Source organism: Pteropus vampyrus, unplaced genomic scaffold (assembly GCF_000151845.1).
Source record: "Pteropus vampyrus isolate Shadow unplaced genomic scaffold, Pvam_2.0 Scaffold223, whole genome shotgun sequence".
NCBI lineage: Eukaryota > Metazoa > Chordata > Mammalia > Chiroptera > Pteropodidae > Pteropus > Pteropus vampyrus.
In genome coordinates, this window is record NW_011889004.1 from 2,753,105 (window position 1) to 2,774,876 (window position 21,772).

General features: G+C 49.7%; 1 protein-coding gene across 1 annotated transcript in view; it reads left to right on the plus strand.

Annotated features, from left to right (window-relative positions):
• MN1 (MN1 proto-oncogene, transcriptional regulator) overlaps nt 1-18,493 on the plus strand; it is a 47,769-nt gene extending 29,276 nt beyond the window's left edge. The window contains exon 2 of the mRNA XM_011373388.2: nt 15,492-18,493. Within this exon, the coding sequence (XP_011371690.1) occupies nt 15,492-15,673 (182 nt within the window). The 3' untranslated portion in view covers nt 15,674-18,493. The remainder of the gene's footprint in view (nt 1-15,491) is intronic.
• The last annotated feature ends 3,279 nt before the right edge of the window (nt 18,494-21,772 follow it).

The following is a 21,772-nucleotide window of genomic DNA, read 5'->3' on the forward strand; positions in this document are numbered from 1 at the left end:
CTTTCAGTGGGTCTGAAATCTAGGTTATGCCCAAGCAACGTTTCAACTCCTCGTGGCAAATGAATGTGGGATCCATCTGCTGTGCTGACCAGAGAGGACTTGGAAGGGAGTCTTGCAAGATGAAGCTAGGGATTGTGTTCCCGGGTTGGGGTGAGGACTGTGAAATAGTGGGTGATTAATGCTGAGTGCTCTGGAAGTCATTTATCAATATCAGATTATGATTGCCATTTAGTGATTATGTGACCTTGGCTGGGTCCCGTTGGGTCTTCCAATCTTTTACTCATTATCTGGAAAATGGGAATAATGATGTGCACATTACAGGTAAGGTACTGGTGAAAAGCGAGGCCTCGGGCCAGCCACATAGCAGATGATCAATACATTGGCATCCTTGCTATTATTGTTATTATTATTGTTGTTCTTCTTCAGTCACTGCATTTCCAGGTCTCTTTTTGGAGGACTGTGAACTGTGACTCTTCAGAGCTTTCACGCGGGAGATGGGGTGGGAGACTAGGAGGCGGGAGATGTGAATTTTAATCCCGGCCTGCCCTGGCCCTGTTGTCTGACCTCAGGCAAGTCACTTTTATTTCACTGGGCCTCAGGTTCTTTTCTCTGTGACTGGGCTAGGTCAGATTTACAGATTCAATGTCAAGTGCTAATCTGGATTGATTAGTTCTGGCTGCCTGGAGCATTGTGTTGAGAAAGACTCTGAGGCTGAGTGCTGCCTTCGATGAGCAATGTCTGCCATGGGCTCAAGAGGGCATATGTTTTGGTGGGAGTCCCAGGTGGCTGATAATCCTAAAAAAGATGATCCTTGTGACTCCTCCAGCCCCAAATTTACCTCAATCTATGGAAACTTCTTATTTGAAAAATAATGCGCTTGCCTTTTGTAAGAAAACTAGTAGTCGTGGCAGACTGGGAAAGACTTTGTAGGTTATGATTCTTGGCCAGTGCTGTGTAATAGAATTTTCTGTGATGATATTCTGTATCTGCACTGTCCAGTACGGTAACCATTAGCCACAGACGGTTGTTAAACACTTGAAATGTGGTTAGTTGTGAATGAGGAATTGATTTTTAAATTTTATTTAATTTTAAATTTAAATCTGAAAATCTGTATGTGACTAGTGGCTGCAATATTGGACAGCCCAGTTCTAGAGTCACAAAGCCCCTAAGCTTATTGTGCCCCCAAGATCATCAACTTGTTATATCCCAAGCATGCCATGAATTCTGGGTGGGTCGTTGGGTGAAAGCCTGTTGCTTAGCAACAGACACACTGCTGCCCCCAGGCAGCTGGAAACCACCTCTGCTCAGGTGGGTGAGCTCTGCAGGGGCAGGTAAATGCTTTTCTCCCTTGCACTGCTCCCCTCCCTGTGGGCCTGGTTCCCCAGGGCTCAGACCCTGCAGCGGGCAAGGCCTGGCCTGGGTCAGATGCCCCCCTTAGATGACGTGTATGCCAACTTCTCCTCACCCTGTGGCACCCCAGGAAACAGACAGGTGTTTCCAGGTGCAAAGTGGATAGGCTGAGAGGGGAGGCAGGTGACAGCCTTCGACAGAGTGAGAATCGTATTTTAATCTTTCCTTTCCTCTTTCTCTCTCCCTTCTTCCTCGTCCCTCTCCCCGCTTCTACTTCTGATGTGGAACTTTTGGAAACTGGCTTGTCTTCATCCTGCCTCAGTGGCTCCCTAGCTGTGTGGTATTGGGCAAGTCATCCTACCTCTCTGAATCTGTTTCTGTATCTTTTAAAAAGGAATAAAATGTGTGCAAACAACCAGCCAACCAAAAATGCAATAGCAAAAAAAAAAAAAAAAAAAAGTAGGAATTACAGCCCCTTCCTCCTAAGGTTAGCAGGAGGACCTGATGCAGTGGTATGTATGAAATATTTAGAATGATGTCTGGGATGCTGTTCCCCTCCCTGGGAAAGAAGAAAAAAGAGAGTGGATTATTTAACTGATTGCTATGTCTGGCGTCAACTTAAAACTCATCTCAGATTTTCTCCCAGTGGGTCCAGGCTCAAGGTCACTTGGCAGGAACAATGGGTTGGATGGGGGTGTTGGCTGGGCAAGGGGCCTCCCTAGGTCATCATCCTCGGGCAGGAAGAAATGGCTGACATTCGTTAGCTGACCCCTGAGTTTTTCTCTCTATTAAAGAAACCTGCAGCTTGTGGCTTCTTCACATACTGGCATGATCTAAAATAAAGTGAGGGAATTTGAACCTCGAAACTTTGAACAAAGTCTGTTGTTTGAGTTGGGTTCTGGAGAGTAAGTGATTGTGATTCCTCCATTTTTGGATAGTCTGTGAGAGGGTGTGGTTCCTCTCAGTAAATTTTTGGGGAGGGACAGTGAACAAACCTCCTAATGAAGTCTTGTTCATTGGCACCTGGCAAGCCTTGAAAAGCTCCTTGTCAGGTGAGTCTGGAGGCGCAGGTGATGTGGCCTTTCTTACTTTTGTGATTCTTTAGGGTTTGTTCCTGTCCCCAGGAATTGATGCATTTATTGGTTGAGGGCCTACTATGTGTTGGGTGCCAGGTCACAGTGGTAAATACGAGAGATAAGACCGCTGATTTTATGGAACTCATTTTTTTAGAGGCTGTGGCAGAGAGAAGGATGATGATGAGAAACTGGGGTTAGCACCAGGAGTTATAATATGATACTGAGGGGCTTGGAGAGGAAGGAGGATATGGAAGAGTCGGTTGGCTGAAGGAAGATGTGACAGTATTGGTCCAGGTAGAGGTGAGAGGTGAGAGGTGAGAGGTGAGAGTCGGCAGGAGTAGTGTTGCTATCGCTTGGTGACAGTGTCCTGCAAACTCCATTGTCCCACCTTCTGAATGAGGAGATGGCTGAGTGCTGGCGTGGGCAGCAAGGCCCACATCCTCTGATCTGGTGATACTCCTGCCCCCTGACTAACCCTTCTCTGGCCTCAGTTTCCCCAATTTACAGCACTAGCCAGCCCAGTCTTCCTAGGGCCCAGTTCTGCCTTCCTCAGAAGACCACTGCGAAGGCAGGTCTCTGTGATCTCTGCCATGGGAGGAGAGGCACTGGGTCTTAATCCTGCTTCTCTATACCTGAGACATAGGCCAAATCTGGAAAATCCTTCTAAGAGGTGGGGTGTGGGTGTTGCAAAAATGTGTCGTGTCTTGGGGAAAATTTGACAGAAGGTGAGGCCAGGGTCAACTTAGTCACCTACCCCCTACCCATGTGCCCGCCTCTTCGTACACTCCCTACCTGGAAGGAACGTGGTAGCCCCCGCCTTCCGCTCAGAGCCCACACCCTACCTTGCCAGGTCAACCCCAGAGAGCACTCTGGGTGTTGCAGGCCCAGTGGGAGCACTTAGGGAGGAGTCAATCCCCTTTCTTACCCCCAAGGTACAGATTTGCCAACATTTCCATCAGTCCACAGCATGATGTGGGGTGGGGAGCACCTATTTGGGTAACCTCTTTAGGTCAGAGTCACAGGCCTGGCAGCTGGGACTCTTGCCACTTACAAAGAGGATGGCAGCCAAGAGAGGGCAAGTAATGCACCTTAAGTCACACAACTAGCTCTGGCAGAGCTGAGCCTTAGCTTCTTGGAGGAGGGAAGGAAAGCCCAGCCTGGAGGGAAAGCAAATTGGTGGTTGTTTGTGGCAGGCACACTTCTCCCCCAAAAGCCAAGGCTGGACTTACTAGAACCCGTGGGAGCTGGGAGTGGGTGTGCCAACCACCAGGCAACCCCGGGGCTTTGTTCCCTGTTTTGATGGGAGTGACCAACAGCTTGTTCCAAGCTCAGACTAACTTCTACTGCCCCACCCATCTCTCTTCTCCAGGCGAGGCAAATGCCATGGGGTGGTTGAGAAGATGCAGGCTCTGGACTCATACAGACCTGGGTTTGAGTCCTAGCTCTCTACTTTGTAGCTGTGTGACCTTGGCCCTCAAAGGGCTATTGAGGGGATAAACGAGATAAGCCAGTGAGAAGACCCCGGGGGAGCTCCGGGGTGGATGCTCTGTCCACTCAGGCTCTGCTTACCTTGCCCGTCACCATCCACTTTGCCCAACACTCTTTCCTTCCCTGAGTCAAGGCAGAGTGAAGCTGCTCAGGAATGAGCCCTAGGGGACATCCATCTCTGGCCTGATGTGGCAGACTCATTCTGTCCTGTCTCCTCTTTTGTTGCATTTGTGGACACATTCTGGAAGGATTTTTTTTTTTTTTAACAACAACTCCCCACCCCCCAAGCACTGTTTTGTTGATTTTTAAGTGGGAAGGCAGGAGCTTTCTGCTGTAGCTGGGGAGGGAAGACTAGGGCCACAGTGAACAGAGAGGATGCTTCTGATTCCCTCGGGGTCATAGTGCGAGTCTTCACAGATCCGCAGTGTTGTTTACACGTAAACACATTTTTAGGGAGTATGTGCGTACTGGGTTCCTGGCTGCTCCTTCCTACTTGTGTGAACTTAGACAAGTGACGTCTGTAAACTTAAGCCTCAGGTTTAGGCAAACTTTGTAGAGGACTGTATAGTACATATTTTAGATTTGTTGTGTTATACAGTCGCTGTCACAACTACCCAACTCTTCCATTGTAGCATGAAAGCAGTCATAGACCAAATGTAAACATATGAACATGACTGTTTTCCAATAAAACTTTATTTATAAAAACAGGCGATGGGCTAGATTTGACCCTTAAGCAGTAGTTTCTTGACTATGGCAGGTCCTTCATCTGCGAAATGATACTAAGAAAATAGAAGCTTTCTTCCAGGGTTATGGTGAGGAATTAGTAGTTTAAAAGAATGAACACATGATAGGTGTTCATTCTAATTATTGTCTGTTATTGTTAATACTATCATATGTCATTCTCTCGGCAGCCCTGCCCAGCGGGTGTATGGTCTTATTTCACATATAGGGAAACTGAGACACGGAGAGATCAAGTGACTTGCCCTCAACCTTTCTGCTTACTGGTTGGATGACCTGAGACACATCTTTGTTCCTCTTTGTGCCTCAGTTTCCCCACCTGTAGCCTCAGAGAGGATTCATTGATGTAAATGGGCCCGATGGTCACATCTGTTGTGCAGGGGTGGGAAGGCAGGGATGCGGCGGCACAGAGAGGTAGAGTTCCTTGTAGGGGCCACCGCTCACGGGGCTGGGATTAGGACCCAAGCTAGGTTTCTTGGGGACGTGAGTTATAGGCACCTGACTCAGAAGCTGCTGGGGAAGAACGGCCATCCCAGTTAGACCAGTGCTCAGAGTACCGTTCCCATGGGGTTGAGTCTTCGATCCTCCCACTTGCTTAGAGTTGGAGAGCACAAGGGACCTTGTCCTCAATGCCGGAGTGTGTTTCCTGCGTCCAGACTGGAATGGATAAGGTGCAAGCCTCTTATTAATTTTGATTCTCGAGGTACCTCTTCTTCTCAAAAGCCTTCCTTGGCTCCCCTTTGCTTTCAGGAACAAAGCCAAACTCCTTCCTGGGACCTCTAGTACTCCATGACTAACTCCATTTGAGCTTTGCAACCTCCTCTTCCTCTGTGCCCCCTCAGGCGCCAAATCATGGTCCCTGGGCTGGTCTCTTGTTCTTCCAAAACAGTCACACCGAGATTTGGGGCGCCCCTCTCGCTTCTCTCACTGCAAAGCTTTATGTTCATCCTTAAACTCCCCTAGCATGTCTTCTCCTCTGCAAAGACTTCCTGGATACCCTCCTGTCGCTTGGGGCCCATGATATCTCTCTATCTGTGTTGGGGTCACCTCTCTCAGCCCAGCGCCCAACACACACGCAAGGACACACATTTGGGTATGATGTTTTAGCCCACTGACAACCATCCCGAAGACTCCTTGGAGGCTCTCCCAGGCCCAGATTTGGGGAAATGATTATGGTTACAGGATACTGGGTGTCCCTTGTGTACCAGACATTTCATCCCCCCTCTTTGCAAGGAAAGAATAACCAAACTCATTGTTTTAGGTGACGAAATGGAGGCTCAGAGTCAAAGTAGCTGATCCAGGGTCATGCAGCCTGGCAGTAACAGGGTTGGGATTTGAACCCAAGCCTCTGGCTTTGAAGTACGTGACTATCCCGTGACTGACCCCTATGCAAAGTCCTTCCTTGATGACACAGCAAGCAGCCACTTGCAGTCTGTGGACATGAGATGATCACAAAGCTTGTGCAGACTCGTGGATGGGTGAGCAGGGCAGGTGCCCCCAAGAGCATAGGCACTTTGAAAACTTATTTTTTAAAATTTGGACTTGTCACTGAATCTAGTCTTTCCTTCAATGGGCTGAAGGCAGTGAGGTTCTAATGCTACAGAAATGGACGTGTATATTTGTCTTATTTTATGAAAATAATTGTTGCGTGGCTTACTGCATGCCAGGCAGAGTGCTGGGAGCTCAGCGGGATGTTGGCCCTGGTGGTAGGTTGTCTCTGGTGTACAGGTAAAGATGCTGAGGCTCAGAGAGGGACATATCCTGCCCAGGGTCACCAGCATTGGGTCCAATGCCATGGGGATGAATTACGGGTGAGAAGGCAGGAAAACAGAGTGGGAGAGGCTATGCTAGCAACAGAGAATCTCAAATGTAAGAATCATACTAGTAATACTAATAGTAGTTACTATTTCTTGAGGCATCCTTGGTGCCTGGCAGTGTGGTAAGCGCTTTACTTACATTATCCCAATGGCCCTATGAGAATTATACTGTCTCCATTCCCATTTCATGGATGAGAAAACTGAGGTTCAAAAATGGTAATGTCCTTAGAGCTGAGGCTGAAACCTGGTGCTCCAAACTTGCTGTGCAGTGCTCTCCCTGCATAAGCATCCTTGCTGTACCACTGTGGACGTTAGCAGAAGGAAGGTGCAGACCGAAGGTCAGCCCGAAGCCTCTCCAGCCTGTCATTTCTTGGCAGCATTCATGCTGGGAGTGGCCTGGGGGTGTGCAGGGCTGTATCTGTCACAGGTCACTGGCCACGCCACTTGGCTGGAGGCACCAGGAGATGGAGCCCAATCGGAGGTGCTCAGGCCAGGGTGAGGGGCCTGCCCCGTCCGCCCTGTGGACTCTGGTCATCATACACTGCCCTGCCTGCCTCCTCCTTCAGGGCTGGGGAAGAGCCCAGAATTCAGCCCCTACAGCCTTCCCGGTCCCGCCCCCTGCTCTCTCAAGCCTGATTCCAAGGATGCCCTTGCTGCTTCGCCTCAGTGGAGTCCTCAGCCAGTTCTCAATCTAAATGACAGCTGCCCTCAGCCAAGTCAACTCCAATTAATTTCCGAGGGCTTTCAGGGGCCCGGCGGAGACTCTCACAGACTGAGCTGGCCCAGTGGCCAGCATAAGTTCCCTTCTTCACCCTGATGGGGCCTGAGAAGGGGGATCTCACAGGGGCCCTCCTGATTGTTGCTGGGGGCCTTCCCTGCCCCTCGGGATCCCCCATGCATGCTGTGTCCCCTGCATCGTTTGTCAGATGGGGCTGATGCGGAAACTCTCAGGCAGCATCGTGGAGAAAGCATTGACCAGGCCTGGGTTTTATTCTCGGCTGCTGTATCACCCAGGTCAGTCTCATTTTATTGGTGGGCTTCAAGGCCCTTTCTCAGAAGTGAGGGTATTGATCTCAGAGAAAGAAAGGGAAGAGGACGGGGAGGACAAGAGATACAGAGAGACTGAAAGAGAGAGAGCAAGAGAGAGGTTGATTGCAAAAGGATAGGGGGTGGTGACAAGAGAGATGGAAAGAGAATGGGGAGAAGTAGGACCTGCTACTTTGGCTCCTGACGTTTTACTTTTTCGTGAGACTTTCATGAAATCATATGCTTTGGCATCAGACAGACTTTGGAGTGACTCTGGCTCTGCTACTGGTCAGCTGCGTGACCGTGTACCAGTGACATCTTCCCCTCGAAGCTCAGTTTACTGTTCTGTAAAATGGGCTGGAATGTTAGGCCTTCTCTTTCTGGGTATTGGGGTGATCCGATGAAATCAAATGAGGTTTGGCCTGTAGGGAGCCCACAGTGAACATTTGTCAGTGTTCGCTGTGACAAATCCGGAGAAGACAGGTGTAGAGATGTGGTCAGCTTCCTCTTTCCATTTCTTGGTTGTCACAGTGACATCACTGCTAGAAGTTGATGGGAAGGCAGAGAAGGGGTGGGAGATGTAGGCAGAAGGCTGGGTGGAGGAGTGGCCTGTCCCCTGGTCCTATGAGATGCCCAGGTAGGTTGTCACTCAGGCTGCCAGCCCTTGGTCCTTGATCCTTGGGATTTGGTATTGGTTCCTGGGGCTTAGGTTAAGGCCTCTTAGTGTCCCTCACTTTGGGAGGACCCCAACCTCCCACCTACATTGAATGTAAAATCTGATTGCCCCAAAGGGACAGAGCCAGAGGGGTTGTACATCCACCCACAACCAGTCATTTTAGAGGGTACCAAGTAGGCCGAGAGAGGGGGAGTGATTTGCCCAAGATCACACAGCTAGTAGGTAAAGAACTGGAATGAAAACGTGAGTCTGTCACTCATTAAAATAGGTAACAAGTTTTTATCAGGTGTCTGCTGTGTGCTAGGCACCAGAGACAGCTGGGAGCCACATGGGCCTGTCTGCCTCAGGGTCTCCTAGCCAGGTTCCTTTCTAGGAGGGATCGTTAACCCTTTCTACGGATGGGAAAACCGAGGCTCAGCAAGTTGAGCTTGGCCAAGGTCATGGAGCTGGTGAAGGCTGAGGCTGAGATTCAGACAGAGGTAGGATTTGAATCTAGGCTTCTGGATACAGAATTGGGGCTCCTCCAAAGCTGCTGAGTATGGAGGAGGAGGGGAGCGGGGCTTTGGGTTTGCCATTTTCCCTCTTGATTAGTGGCTGTGTAGACCCTATTTGTGCCAGCTGACATCTGGCTTAGAGTTTTCTGTTCTTACCCCTGAGCTCAGAGTCAGTGAGTGCCTGGACCCCACCTACACCCCCAGAGGAGGGGAAATGGTCCAGGGATCAGACATGGACAGGCAGCTAGGGTGGGGGTCTTCTATGGGGTTGTGGGCTCTGCAGAAGGATTCAAGTGAGTATAGGGACCAATTTAGCTGGGGTGGGGTCCCCCACATCCCCAGCTGTGGGTTCTTGGAGACGCGCCTCAGTGCTATATTAAAAAGCCTTGTGATTTTGCCACTGGGCAAGATGCTCTATCTACTCTTGCTCTGATAACTGGTGTCCATCACCAGGCATGATAGAACCTGAGCTGACTTGGCAAGGGGCCGGGTGCTATCCTTATCTCATTTTGTGGTGAATGAAGCTAAGGCTCAGGGAGGGAAAGTGACTTTCCCAAGGTCAACCTGCTGGGAAAAGTGCTAGGGACAGACATACAGACTTTGGTCATCTGACTGCAAAGTGCCCCCATGATATTTTCCATCTTTGACTGCCTGTAGCCAAGGAGCCCTGAGCTTAGGCCTCTCCTCTGCCAGGGTGAGATGTATCAGTGCTTTCCTACAGCCAGCTAGGCAGTAGCTGGTGATCTCATTACCATTGTGGTGGCTGGGGGCAGGGGTGCCATCTGCGAGCAGGGAGAGGGGTCCCTGCTGGGGTGTTGGAGAAACACCGACAGAGGGCTGACAGTCAGGTAGGATGGTAGGAGTCAGCAGGGGTGAAGAGGGGAGGGCGTCTTATGCAGAAGAAACATCAGAAGCAGAGGTGTGGAGGTGGAAAGGATCAAGGCTTCCATGAGGCATGGCACAGCTGGGGCACTGAGAGAGGAGGCTGGAGGCCTAGGAGGGAAGCAGGCCGTGTCATGCAAAGCCAGGGACTTTATCGTGGAGACATTGAGAAGCCATGGGATGTTTACGCAGGAGAGGATGGTGCTTCAAGAAGCTCACCTGGCTCACAGCGGAAAATGGGCTTGGGGGCCAGCATGGAAGTGGAGAGAGTAGCAAGGCCACTGTTGCTGGCAGGAGACAGTGGGGACCTGGACCAGGGTGGGGACAATGGGACAGGAGAGAAGTGGGTGGATTTTGGAGGCAGCCTCTTCCCTTCCTGGTGTTTGGACTCTGGGGCATGGGGAAGAGTGATGAGTGACCTTTGATGCCCAGAGCTAGTTTGGGTACAGTGCTCAGACTTCCTTGGAGATGGGGAACAGGAGCTATGAGAGTCTGGGGGACATGGATGTGTCTAGGGGACCTAAGGGATTCCTGGGCTGCAGGACAGAGCTGCTAAGAGAACGTGGCCCAGGCTTATGGCTCCCAGGCCTACCTCTGCTTCTGGACCCAGTGGCTCAGCACCCCCCTCCCCCCAGCTGAGTGGCAGCTGTCACAGACACTAGCATCTCTCACTCTCCCCCACCCCCCACTTCCCCCAGCCAGGTCCAAATAAAGGAAAAACCAAAATACATTTCCCTTTGTCGGAATCTGGAGAGGGTGAGTGGGGTGAGAGTCATTCGCTATTGTGTTCTGGGGCCCACACTGCTCCTTACATAAGTTGGGAGTTAAAAATACACACAGAATTCTAATTCCCCTGCTCTGCCTGGGATTGTACCCCAGGCCCCCCCACCCCCGCCCCCCCCCAGCCTCAGAGGGCAGGGGGTGGGGCAGGGCCCTGGCATCCAAGGAGATGAAGAAGCTGTCTCATGCCACAGAGAGCTGCACGTGGCAGTACTAACTTTGGTACTTCCAAAGCCTTGGGTGGTTAAAAAATAGTAAATATAATAATCCTAAGAGCAGCTAACCTTTCCTGAGGGCTCGTCACGTGTTAAAATCTTCACCTTCATTATCTTACTTAATTCTCCTAGTAGCTTGTGAAGTAGGTTCCCATTTTACAGCCCAGGTTAACACCTTGCCCAGGCCACACCCTACTCTGGGTTAGCACTCCAGGGAGACCTTGATCTGGGCACTAGCTGGAGCCCACCCTAGACTCTCACTACCTCTTCCCTTCCCTCTGGTGGCGGGGAGGGGGCAGGGGACAGGAGGAGGCCAGGCGGAAGTCCCCTTTCAAGGACAGAATGGTGGCTGGGAGTGCCACAGGGGCAACACTTCAGCTGTGGGGTGTGGCAGCTGCCCGCACCGAGCTCACCACACCTGAGCAGGTGGCTCACGGAATTGGAACCCGGTCCCAGGAATATGGAATGCTGAGTAAGGTGGTAACGAGGCCATTTTTTTTTTTTCTTCTGACTTTAAAAAAAGAAAGAAAACTTGGCCCCCTCCTTGTGGGTGGTATCTCTAAAAAAGGAAATTAACAATGACATGTCTTCAGGTAAACAAATCCATGGCTTTTCCCTTCTTCCTTCACCCTAGTCATGGCCAGTAAAAGGGCCACTGAACCAGCCCTGTGGATCCCCACTCTTGCCTGCAGGCTGGTCAATAACAACACAGGGCAGTCCTGGATCCCTAGCATCAGCGGGAGTCGCTCTGTCCTAGGCAGCGTGCTAAGCACTTTACACGGATCATTTCACTTAATCCTCCTAACTGCCTCCATGACGGCCAGTCCTCTTATTTCTCCCATTTTCTTGCACTGAAGTTCTGAGAGCCCAGGTGATGTGAGCGAAGTCCTGTGCCCTACAAATGGTAGGCGCTATCATGGTTGGACCTGTAAGAGAAATGAAATTATGATTGTTATTCACATGCTTGCTATTTTTGGCACCGGCTCAAGGTTCTCTCCTCCCTTCCATGGAATTCACTGTCCCCGTAGCGGATGGAGAAGCTCAGAAGACAAAATCCGACCCGGGCCTCATGATCCCAGCGGGGTGAGCAGGAGGCCCGGGTACCTCCACATTGTGTTGCAAAGTTGGTGGTAAAAATGACCGATAAAGTGCTGTGGTGTCCAGGGAGGGGGTGTGGGATGAATCAGCAAGGACTTGTGTGCGTGAAGAAAATGCACAAGGGCCTATGAGGAGAGGAAGAGCAGAGCATCCCAGCTCCAGGCCCTGCCCCCTGCGTGGCACCTGAGGTGGTCCCTCTGGCCAATAGGCAGATGTCCTTAAAAACCGCATCACAGCTCTTCCTTGCTGGGTACACACGTCATCCGGTCCATGGGAGAGGCACACTTGGGGTAATACATTTTGAGTTGATGATACCCCTGCCTTCCTTTGGGACTGATACATTCCCCCCTACCCACGTGTAGGGTGTCATGAGCTCTTTCTCTTGTATGGTCTCCCCAAGATGCTTTGAACGGGCCCGTCAGGAATCACCACCCCCAGGTTACAGGTGAGGAAACTGAGACCCTGCAGATGGGGGCCAGCTGCCTAGCTTTGGGGGATCCGGGAGTCCACCTCAGACTGACCTGCTGCTAGGAATCCTCGGCTAAAAGGAGAGGGCTGCTCCCAAAGCTGATGACTTGGCCCCTGGTGACCCTTAAGCAGTTTTCTGCCCCTTGGGGCCTCAGTCTTCCCATCTGTCATATAGAGATGAGGGTCACTTTAGAGTCAGTGCACAGGCCCCAGCTGAGCGCCTGCTGTGTGCAGGGTGTTGCATGAAACCGACCAAGCCTTCCCCGCCCTCATGCAGAATGAGAAGGCTGATGGCAAGGCTGACAGCTAACAAGTGGAAAACATGACAACACCCATCAGTTTCCCAGGTGTCTTCCAGCACCTGCGCTGAGTGACTCCAGGATCTCCCCCAACCCTGGGAGCTAGGCGAGGGGGCAGTTTTATCTCTGGGTCCTGGCGTGGGGGCCAGAGTGCCTGCCGCCCCAGAGCTGAGACAGGCCTTGACTTGAGGCGGCTTCCGCAGGACTGATTTATTGGCAGCCACTTGGCAGCCACTTGGCAGCCCCGGGGAGCCCCAGTCCTAGGGCGTGCTGGGTCCCCCCAGCTGGAATGAATCTGATGGGAGGATGAGTTTGGTCATGCTTGGGTTGTCAAGAACTGAAGAATCATATTCTCTCTTTAAAATATTCCCCGTGGATACCAGACTCTTGCTTGTCCCAAGAAGAGGCTGGGGAATCCTGAGCCCGTGCTCTGTGATGTCAGGAAGCCCCTAACCCTCTCTGAGCCCCAGGGGCCCCGTATAAAGTGAAGAGAAGGATCACTCGGCTGCTGGGCTTGCTGGGGAATGGAATTAGATAATACATGGAACTGTTCAGCTGTGAGCTCATTAAATCCACCCTATGTAAGAAGAGCAGCTGTCTTTGGTGTCAGCGCACAGCACGCTTATGAGTTGTCTGTAACTTCCATCACTCAGCAAACCCAGCTCCCAGAAGAGTTCCCAAGACTCCTTGTAGTTCAGGAAATGCTGATGCTTCTTCACCCTCCTGGTGCTGCAGTCATAGAGGAAGGGAGCCAGGTGGCAGGAGCTCGGGCCTGGATCTTATAGTTCTTTAGCTGTGCAAACATTGGCTAGGGGCCTTTGTTTCTAATCTGTAAAATGGGCACCCGCGTTGCTGTGTTGGCTCCTGGAGATAATATGTGTAAAGTGAAGTCAGGAACCTCTTTCAGAATTTCTCTCTCTGGCAGATGCACCCCTCTCCGCAACCAGATCTTGCGATGTTAAGAATGAAATTCCTGTTGGGGGTACTAAGCAGTGGCGTGTCACTGGAAGCGAGGCAAGCATGGGTTCAAGAGTGGGAGTGTAGGGGCTCTGTGTCAGCACTGCTAGAATCTAGGGCTTGCTGTGTGCTAGAGGACCCTGAGTCTGATGCCTCTAGCTTCTGGGGTACCTTCTCCCCAAGAAGCTTGGGTATGGCATTAGCAGCATCCCAGCTCCGCTATTACCAACCAGCTTTGAAACCTCAGGCTCATGACCTCAGCTTCTCTTGTGAAATTAGGTAAAGACTCCAATTTTTATGGGTAGGAACATGACCTTCTGGCCGTTCCCAAGGAGTGGAACGAGGCTCGGGGGCTTCACCTCCTGACCTCCCCAGATACTAATGACAGTCTCGGTAGCCCTGTCTGGGGATCTCTCCGTATGCCAAGCCATGACCAGGCCCCAAGCGAGACATCACCCCCACTTGACCAATGAGGAACTGAGGCTCAGAGAGGGAAAGTGGCAGATCCCCGGCCACACAGTGGTGGGACAGGGATTCAAGAAGCCGCAGTCTGTAACTCCAAAATGACTGTGCTACGTCGCTGTCTCCTGGCCTCACCATCGGCTCCAGGAAGGGGATGAAGACACTGTTTGCCTTGTTTCCTCAGAAGGGCTAGCACCACACCTGGCACATGGTAGGGACTCAGGAAAGTCTTAGTACTTGAATGAATGAGGGAAGGAGCAAAGGAGAGGATCTTCCGTCCTAGCCCCAGCTCCTCCCAGCAGGCAGGTCCCACAGCTGGGTGTCTCTGGGGCTCCAGGGTGGGGCTCCCAAACCTAGTTAGTCACAGCCTGGCCTTGGCTGCCTGGGCCCGTCTCTCTGGAAAGATTTTCTCTGTAGACAGTGGCTCAGCTCCTGCGGGGGCCTCCTTCTTAATCCCAGGGGTCAGGATGGGCAGGGTATAACTCCTGCTTGGCACAGGGCCCTGGCTGGGCCTGCAGCCGTGTGCTGAGGAGGGCGGGTCGGTTACGGAGTTCAGTATCTGGGTGTGCTCCCTTGGCCTGATCTGGGCTCCCACCCCCAATTCCAGCTTTTCTCACTTCTGCTGACTCAGAAATTCACCATCAGCCCATCTTCAAACCCACCTCTGCCCCGTCCTGGTTGTGTGACCTTGGGCAGGTCATCTCTCCTCTCTGAGAGTCCGGCTCTATAAAAGGGGAATAATGAGAATATTCATCGACATACAGTAGGTCTCAGAACAGAACCATTGGTCACTTGGCAGTAGCAAATTAATAGTCTTCCAAAATGATTGTTCCATTACTTCCCTGCCTCAGAACTCCCAGTTCTTGGTTTTGTTTTTTTTTTGAATCTAATTTATACTAAGGTGTGGATGGTTGTCAAATGTCCTTCCCCTTCAAGTGTGTCTGAGTCAGATATCCCTATGATCTGTGGTGTTTCTGGTGCTGTATGAGTGAAAAGGAAATTGAGGGGATTTTCATTGAGGGTGTAGGTGAGGAATAGATTGTCTCATTCTATCACCTAAAGTCCCTTCATGCAGCAGTTGGGGATGGGCAAAGGGCACTGATTTGATTGAGGGGTCCGGACTTTTAGTCTTTACTGCTCTGAGCAGTTTGACACTGTTTAAGGAGGTTTTCAGTAGGCATTTAACAAATGTCTTCCGGGAGAATGACCAGAGAATGGGCTGTGTTCTAGACAAGGGTGATTTTCCCCACCACCTTTTCACCACGTCTGGCGAACTCTTACGCATCCTTCAAGGCCCAGTTTAGATGCTCCTCCTTCAAGAAGTCTTCCCAATTTAGTTCAGGTCCAGTGAACCTTTTGGAAACTCTGGTTCATCAGAGAAGGGAAAGCCCTGAGTTTATCCCTAACTCTCCTATTTCCTAAGAGTGGACAACTGTGACCCAGAAAGGGACCTTCCCTTGGCTGAGGTCTCACAGCCAAACCAGAGGCAACAGCAGAGGGATTCGAACTAGACATCTCTAGATCTCCTTAGATACAGATAGGCAAGAAAAGGGGGCCAAAGGCACTGCCTCTCTTCTCATTCTTCTCCCACTGCGCCCCCCATTAGGGCCTCCCACAGAGCTGAGAGCACGCTGCTAACATCCTCTCTTCCTTCTTTCTCCGCAGCCCATGACCTCCCTGCGAACAAGGCCTCGGCAGCCCAGCCCGGCAGCCACTTGCAGTGCCTGTCTGTCCACTGCACAGATGACGTGGGCGATGCCAAGGCCCGAGCCTCCGTGCCCACCTGGCGGTCCCTGCACTCTGATATTTCCAACAGATTCGGAACCTTCGTGGCCGCCCTAACTTGAATCGACAAGAAACGCCCCCTTCCCCACCAGGCCCTCCCCTCCCTGCTTCTCGCTCCCTTCCCCCTCACCCTGCCTCCTGATAATTTGAAAGGGCCACTATTGCTGAGTGGATGAATTTTTTTCTAGCTTGGTACCTGCTTAGTGGCAAATGGACCGGAAAGGGTTAATTTAAAGGGAAAAAAAAAACCTCAAAAAACTTTTTTAAAAGAGAAACTCTGTCTGCCACAGTATGTTACCAGTGTTAACCCTTCTGCAGTTAGCAAACTTTTGCTTAAGCCTTTTTCCTGCTAGATAATTCCATTTTTCTGTCATCTTGGCATACGTTTTTTAGATGACCTCTTTCCTCGTTTTATTTCCATGCTGCTGTATGTCCAAGTATTGTTATTTCATAATAAGACAAGAGTTGCTTTCCTTTTTTTATTCTCTTATTGTTCCTCCCCCACCCGCCATTTTTTTCCTTTTTTTTTTTTTTTTTTTTTTGCTTTGTTCACTGCTTATTAAAATGGAAATCCTGGAGAAGAGTAGTTCTGGAATATTGCCGGGTAAAAGTCAAATTGTCATCACAATATTATATATTGACACCCAACTGTCATCAGTCAGACAGGAGCCAAACAATGAATGCCCCCCTTAGGTACTCCGCCTGGGATTTTGTTTTGTCTGTTCCCTAAGAAAACAGAGGTTTTTCGTTCCTACAAACACAGGCTCAGCCTTCAGCTCCGTTCTCTCTTCTGCTGGAAGCTGCCCCTCTCTGCAATGGAGGCGATGACGTGGCCAGCCTGCTCTGTGGGAAGGAGTCAGAGCGTTTGACGGTGGTGTTTTCTCTCCTTTTCTGGGCCTCTCCACAGACTCCCAGGCTCTGAATTTTCACGCTATGCTGAGCAGCCTGATCTGCATGGGTGATGGTGGCCTTCCAGCTTGCAGAGTTTCTGGGGGCTGGGGGCTCCTGACTCCTGCTCCACCGCAGCAAGACCGGCTGGGTCTTGGGTGCTGGAGTTGGGGTGGACCAAGTCTTAGCCCTGGACCTTTCCTGACAGCTGATCCCAGCCAGGCATTCTGGGGAAGAAGGAGAGGGGCCTGAGTGTACCTCCCCCGCCTTTCCCATTGGGTCCCCACTCCCCATCTATTTTATCACCTCCAACCTGGGCAACCCCGCATCCCTGAGAGGGACGAGGTTTTCACCAGCACTTTTTGAGGGAGCTCCCAGGCTCAGCTTGCCAAACACCCGTCTCTGAGTCTGGGTGTATTTCTTTGCTGGGGTTTGCAAGCTGCCAAGGGCCAGAGGGGAGAGAAAGGGAATATAACTCATGACTTTGATACCTAGGCCTTGTTTTTGTAACCCTGGAATTCTCCCTGCCCCCTTTTGATTTCAACTCACCCTGTCACAAAATTAAAGCCACATCCCGTGAAGGAATAACCTCTCATGATGGAATAACTTCCCCTTTGAGAAGAGATGAGAAGTGGCTGGGCAAGCAAGGCTCCTGGAGCCAGCGAGGCCTGTTACCTGGTCCTCCCAGAGTGGTGGTCACCAGAGGCCCAGGTTGGCAGGAGCAGAACCTTTGAGTACTGTTGATGGTTACAGAGGACATGAATGAGTTATGGAGGTGGTGGGGGCCACCAAGATTCCAGGGTGGGTCAGACAGGAAGTGACTGATATCACTTCACCCCAGTCAATGACCCATTATTTTATTTCAGTTTTTGTTAACGACTGGGTCTTCCTAAATGCCTCATTTTGAACCTCACCTCCCTTCCTCCCAAGTCCTGAGAGTTTGTAGACCTGGCTTTTTTTAGCAAGTGACCTGAAGGCTTTGGGCTTACTATACAACACCCACATTGTTTATTTCAAAGAACTTTTCGGCCAAGGGAGAAGAGCATCCAGAAAAATCTCGCTCTTTCCATACCTCCCTCCTTCTTTCCTCCATTCAGCCCTTTTGGCTCCGGTCTGAGTCTGGACGGTCTGAGGTTCTCTCTCATGGGCAGTCTGACCAGGGGCCGACCCCAGCCCACAGAGGGCAGGCCGAAGCACGAGCACGTGGTACGGATTTATCAGCGAGAAGGTGCGAGCTGACTCAGTTCCTGAGTTCTGCCACCAAAGGGGAGGAAGGGGGACAGGTGTGCCCCTGCCACGCTGCAGGAGAATCAGCCATAGTCTGAGCAAAACTCCACGCCCCCTGACCCCCGATTCCGCAATGTACAGCTGTTTGAGAGCTTCACCATTTTATTTTTTTTTAAACAGGAATGATTTCTCCTTAATTGCTTAAGGCTGGGGAGCCAAGCGTCTTGACTTCTATCTGACTTTCCCTGCGTTGAGTCCATCAGCACTTGTCCATCAGCTCATGGTCCTAGCAACCTCGGAAACCCCTGAAGTTTAAAACTCTCTCGCTCCCCACGACCCCAGAATGGAACAGCTTTAAAAATAGCCTTAAGCAAAAGGATGTTATTTCATTAAATTTGGTTTAATGGAAAGAATAAAAGCAAATTAAAAACACACCCAGCCCATGAGACTCCAAACACTGGTAATCGGTACTGCATAGCAAACTCTTCGGGAAAGAAAATGAAAACGTTATTGCACATGTAAAATATGAAAACTTAACTCTGCTGTGTGTTAGGCAATCCTGTAATCTTTTTTGACTTAAAAGAAATTCATTTCTGAAATGCTTGGTTGGAAGACTGTGACAATAGCTCATGAAATTGAGTGTTATTTTTTTCTTTCTTTTTTAAAAAAATATGTAAAGTGCAGTCTTCTGTATTCATGCATATTGTATATACCTGTATATGTTTTCCTGAGCAGCTAAATAACAATAAATATGACGTTAATGGTGACTGTAGTACATTTGTGGGTGGGGCTTGCTTTTTCCCCCCACCCCACCCCTTTTTTCCATAGGTCTCTTCAAATTCCGTGGGAATGGGAGTGTAGGTCTGGATGCTGTAGTGTGTGTGCATGCGTGTGTGTGCGTGCGCATGAATGTGTTGATTCTGTTCTAAGTTGGGTCATCTCAAAATTTCTCCACTCAGCGCTATTGACATTTAGGCCGGATAATTCTTTGTGGTGGCGGAGGACTGTCCTGTGCAGCATCCCTGGCCTCCACCCACTAGATGCCTGTAGCACCTCTTCCCCTCGCCCTCTCCCTTGTGACAACCAAAAATGTCTCTAAATATGGCCCAATGTCCCCTGGGAGGCATGATCCCCATCTGGGACTGAGAATTACTGGTATCTGATTAGCATAAAAGGTAGAGGGCAAGGAGAGACCCAGGTGGCTGTGCTGTGTGATGGTTATTTTTTGGTTCTTAGAGTTCAGTTTCAGGAATCAGTGAGCTGTGTAACCTCCTACCAGTTATGCAGCTTCTTCGTTCTTCTTTTTCCTTATCTGTGAAATGGGTCTAACTTGTGGAGTTGTTATAGGAGACAATATATGTGAACACCACACATAGGAGGTCTCCACACGCATAAATTGTTAGCATTGCACCATGAACAGAGCATGGTACAGCTAATAGTGTTCTGGAGTCTGCTTGTCCTGGGTGGATGCTGCTTTGTCCGCTTACAGCCAAGGGCTATGGGCAAGTGGTTTCAACTCAGTCTCCATTTTCTTGTCTCTAAAATGGAGCAAATACATCTAGCTTGAAGGTTACCGTGAGCACGAGCCCTGTTTCAGGCTCTGTAAAAGCTCTGGCTCTCCCATGGGCCACCCTTTGGGCAGCAGCTTCACTCTGGCACCTGCAGCCTCAGGCTTGAGGCTATTGCGGAATCTTAGTCCACAAAGCGGGGAAGGGAGGCAAGAGATAGACAAATTAATAGATAATTAAGAGTGAGGGGTATATGCCCCACAACTCATGGTACAAGGGATAAATTTCACTCTGAGAGATTCATGAACCTCATGTAGGAGCCTTAGGGAAGGCTTCCTCCAGCAGGTCATGTCTAGGTGGGGTTTTGAAGGATGAATAGGAGTGCATCCTATTCATCACAACATATAAATTTATCCTAATTTGGCAGAAACTTTGTTTTATTTCTTTCCCTCAGCTTTTACAGTTTTTTTTTTTTTAAATCTATGCAATGGAATATTTGTCAGAATATACACTTTTAAAGACGAGGCCTCTATATTCACTTTAATTTGAAGGAACTTAAAAATCTCTTTAATCTTTAAAGGTCTCCTGCTCCAAGTGACAGTTGTAATATGATCATGTTCAGTACCTTAGAAAGGGAAGAAAAGTGAAAGAATGATGAGCGGTGGGTGTGGGCATTTGGGAGACTTCAGATCGCTGTGAAATGAATGGATAAGGGAGTGAATGAATTCATGTCTCAGAGGGCCAAGAACCCAAAGGACGACATGACATGGGGCTGTAATGTCGGGGTGCGTGTTTTGCTGGGGAGGGCCAGGGCAGGGCTCTAGCAGCAGGCCGGTACATCTTGCGGGCTGGCCTTTCTACGTTGACAGAGAAACCCCATCTTAGCCAGATATCTCGACACACACTTCAGAATGGCTGCCTCCTCCTCAAGTATCGACAATTCTAGAAGGCTGAAAGGGTGTCTCATGGGAGGGGATGGAGGGAGTGTCAGGTGGACTCTCTGCCCACCTGACAGAGCTGGGAGGAGGTACAAAGAAAAATGCCTCATCCCACTTGCTTTTTAAAAAAGATTAGAAAAGGATCCCAAGACCAAAGTGAAACATACGTCTCCCTAAGCGACAAAGGGATCAGCAGGAAGGGCCCTATCTGAGGCACCTAAATTGAGCTCTAGTAGAGATACAGGGTGTGGGAAGTGCCAAGCCTTTGCCCCCGGACCGGGCCGACCTGACCTGGAAGTGATTGAGAGTGAGTACCAAATTCTAAATTATAACGCGGCATGATGGGATGAACTTACAACCCTAATTCTGTAATTATAACATAGCCTGATGAGCTGTTCCAGGAACTTTGGAAGAATTTTTTTTTTTATTGAGATAAAATTTACTTAACACAAGTTAATCATTTTAATGACTTTAACGTGTATAATTGAGTAGCTTTTAGTATATTCACAATGTTGTGCAACCATCATTGCTATCCAATTCTAAAACATTCTTATCACCCAAAAAAGAAGCTCCATACCCATTTTCAGGGAATCCCGTATCGCCCCCTTTTTCTGGCCCCTGGCAACCACCAACTGGCTTTTCTGTCTCTCTATGGCTTTGCTTATTCTGCACATTTCACGTACATAGAGTCATACAATATGTAGCTTTTGTGTTGGACCAGTGTCACTTAGCGTAACGCTTTCAAGGTTCATTCAGTTTTATGACTTAATACGATTCCATTGTATGAATATACCACGTTTTGTTGATCCACTCTCCAGTTGATGGAAATTAGGGTGGTTTTCACCTCTTGACTATTATACGTAATGCTGCTATGAACATTTATGTACAAGTTTTTGTGTGAACGTACATTTTCAGTTCTCTTGGGGATATACCTGGGAGTGGAATTACCTGGTCACATGGTAACTCTGTGTTTAACTTTTTGAAGAACTGCCAAACTCTTTCCTCAGCAGCTGCACCATTTTACATTTTAGGAGTTTTTGTTTATTTATTTAACCCAGTGTTCCCCACCCCCCTTTTTCACATTCTAAAAATTAAGGCGTAATTTTTATACAATGAAGTGAACGGATCTGTGTATAATTTGGTGTGTTTTCACCAATGTCTACATGTGTGTAATCCAAACCTCTTTTCAGAATTATACAACAGAACAAGCTCTCAGAAAGTTCCCTCTTGCCCCTTTCCAGTCAAAAACCCACCCTTAAAGTGACAACTGATCGGATTTCTATACCATTGATTAGTTTTGCCTATTCTTGCATCTTAAATGTTGTAGAAATGGAATCACGCAGCCCACGATGGTTTGGAGTTTCCAATCCCATTTCTGGCTCGCTGGGATGCGGAGGGGATTGTGAATAATGCTGCTGCCGTTGGCACCGACCGCCATTCATCGCATACATGCCCAGAGACTTCCCCTGCTTTATGGACTTCAAACCCAGGCCTGCCTGACTCTCCGCCCAGATCTCTGCTTGCTGCTCTGAAGCCACCAGAAGACCCTAGTCCAGCAGGATGGGGCACATAGTGGGGTGTGAACAGATGCTGTGAGGGG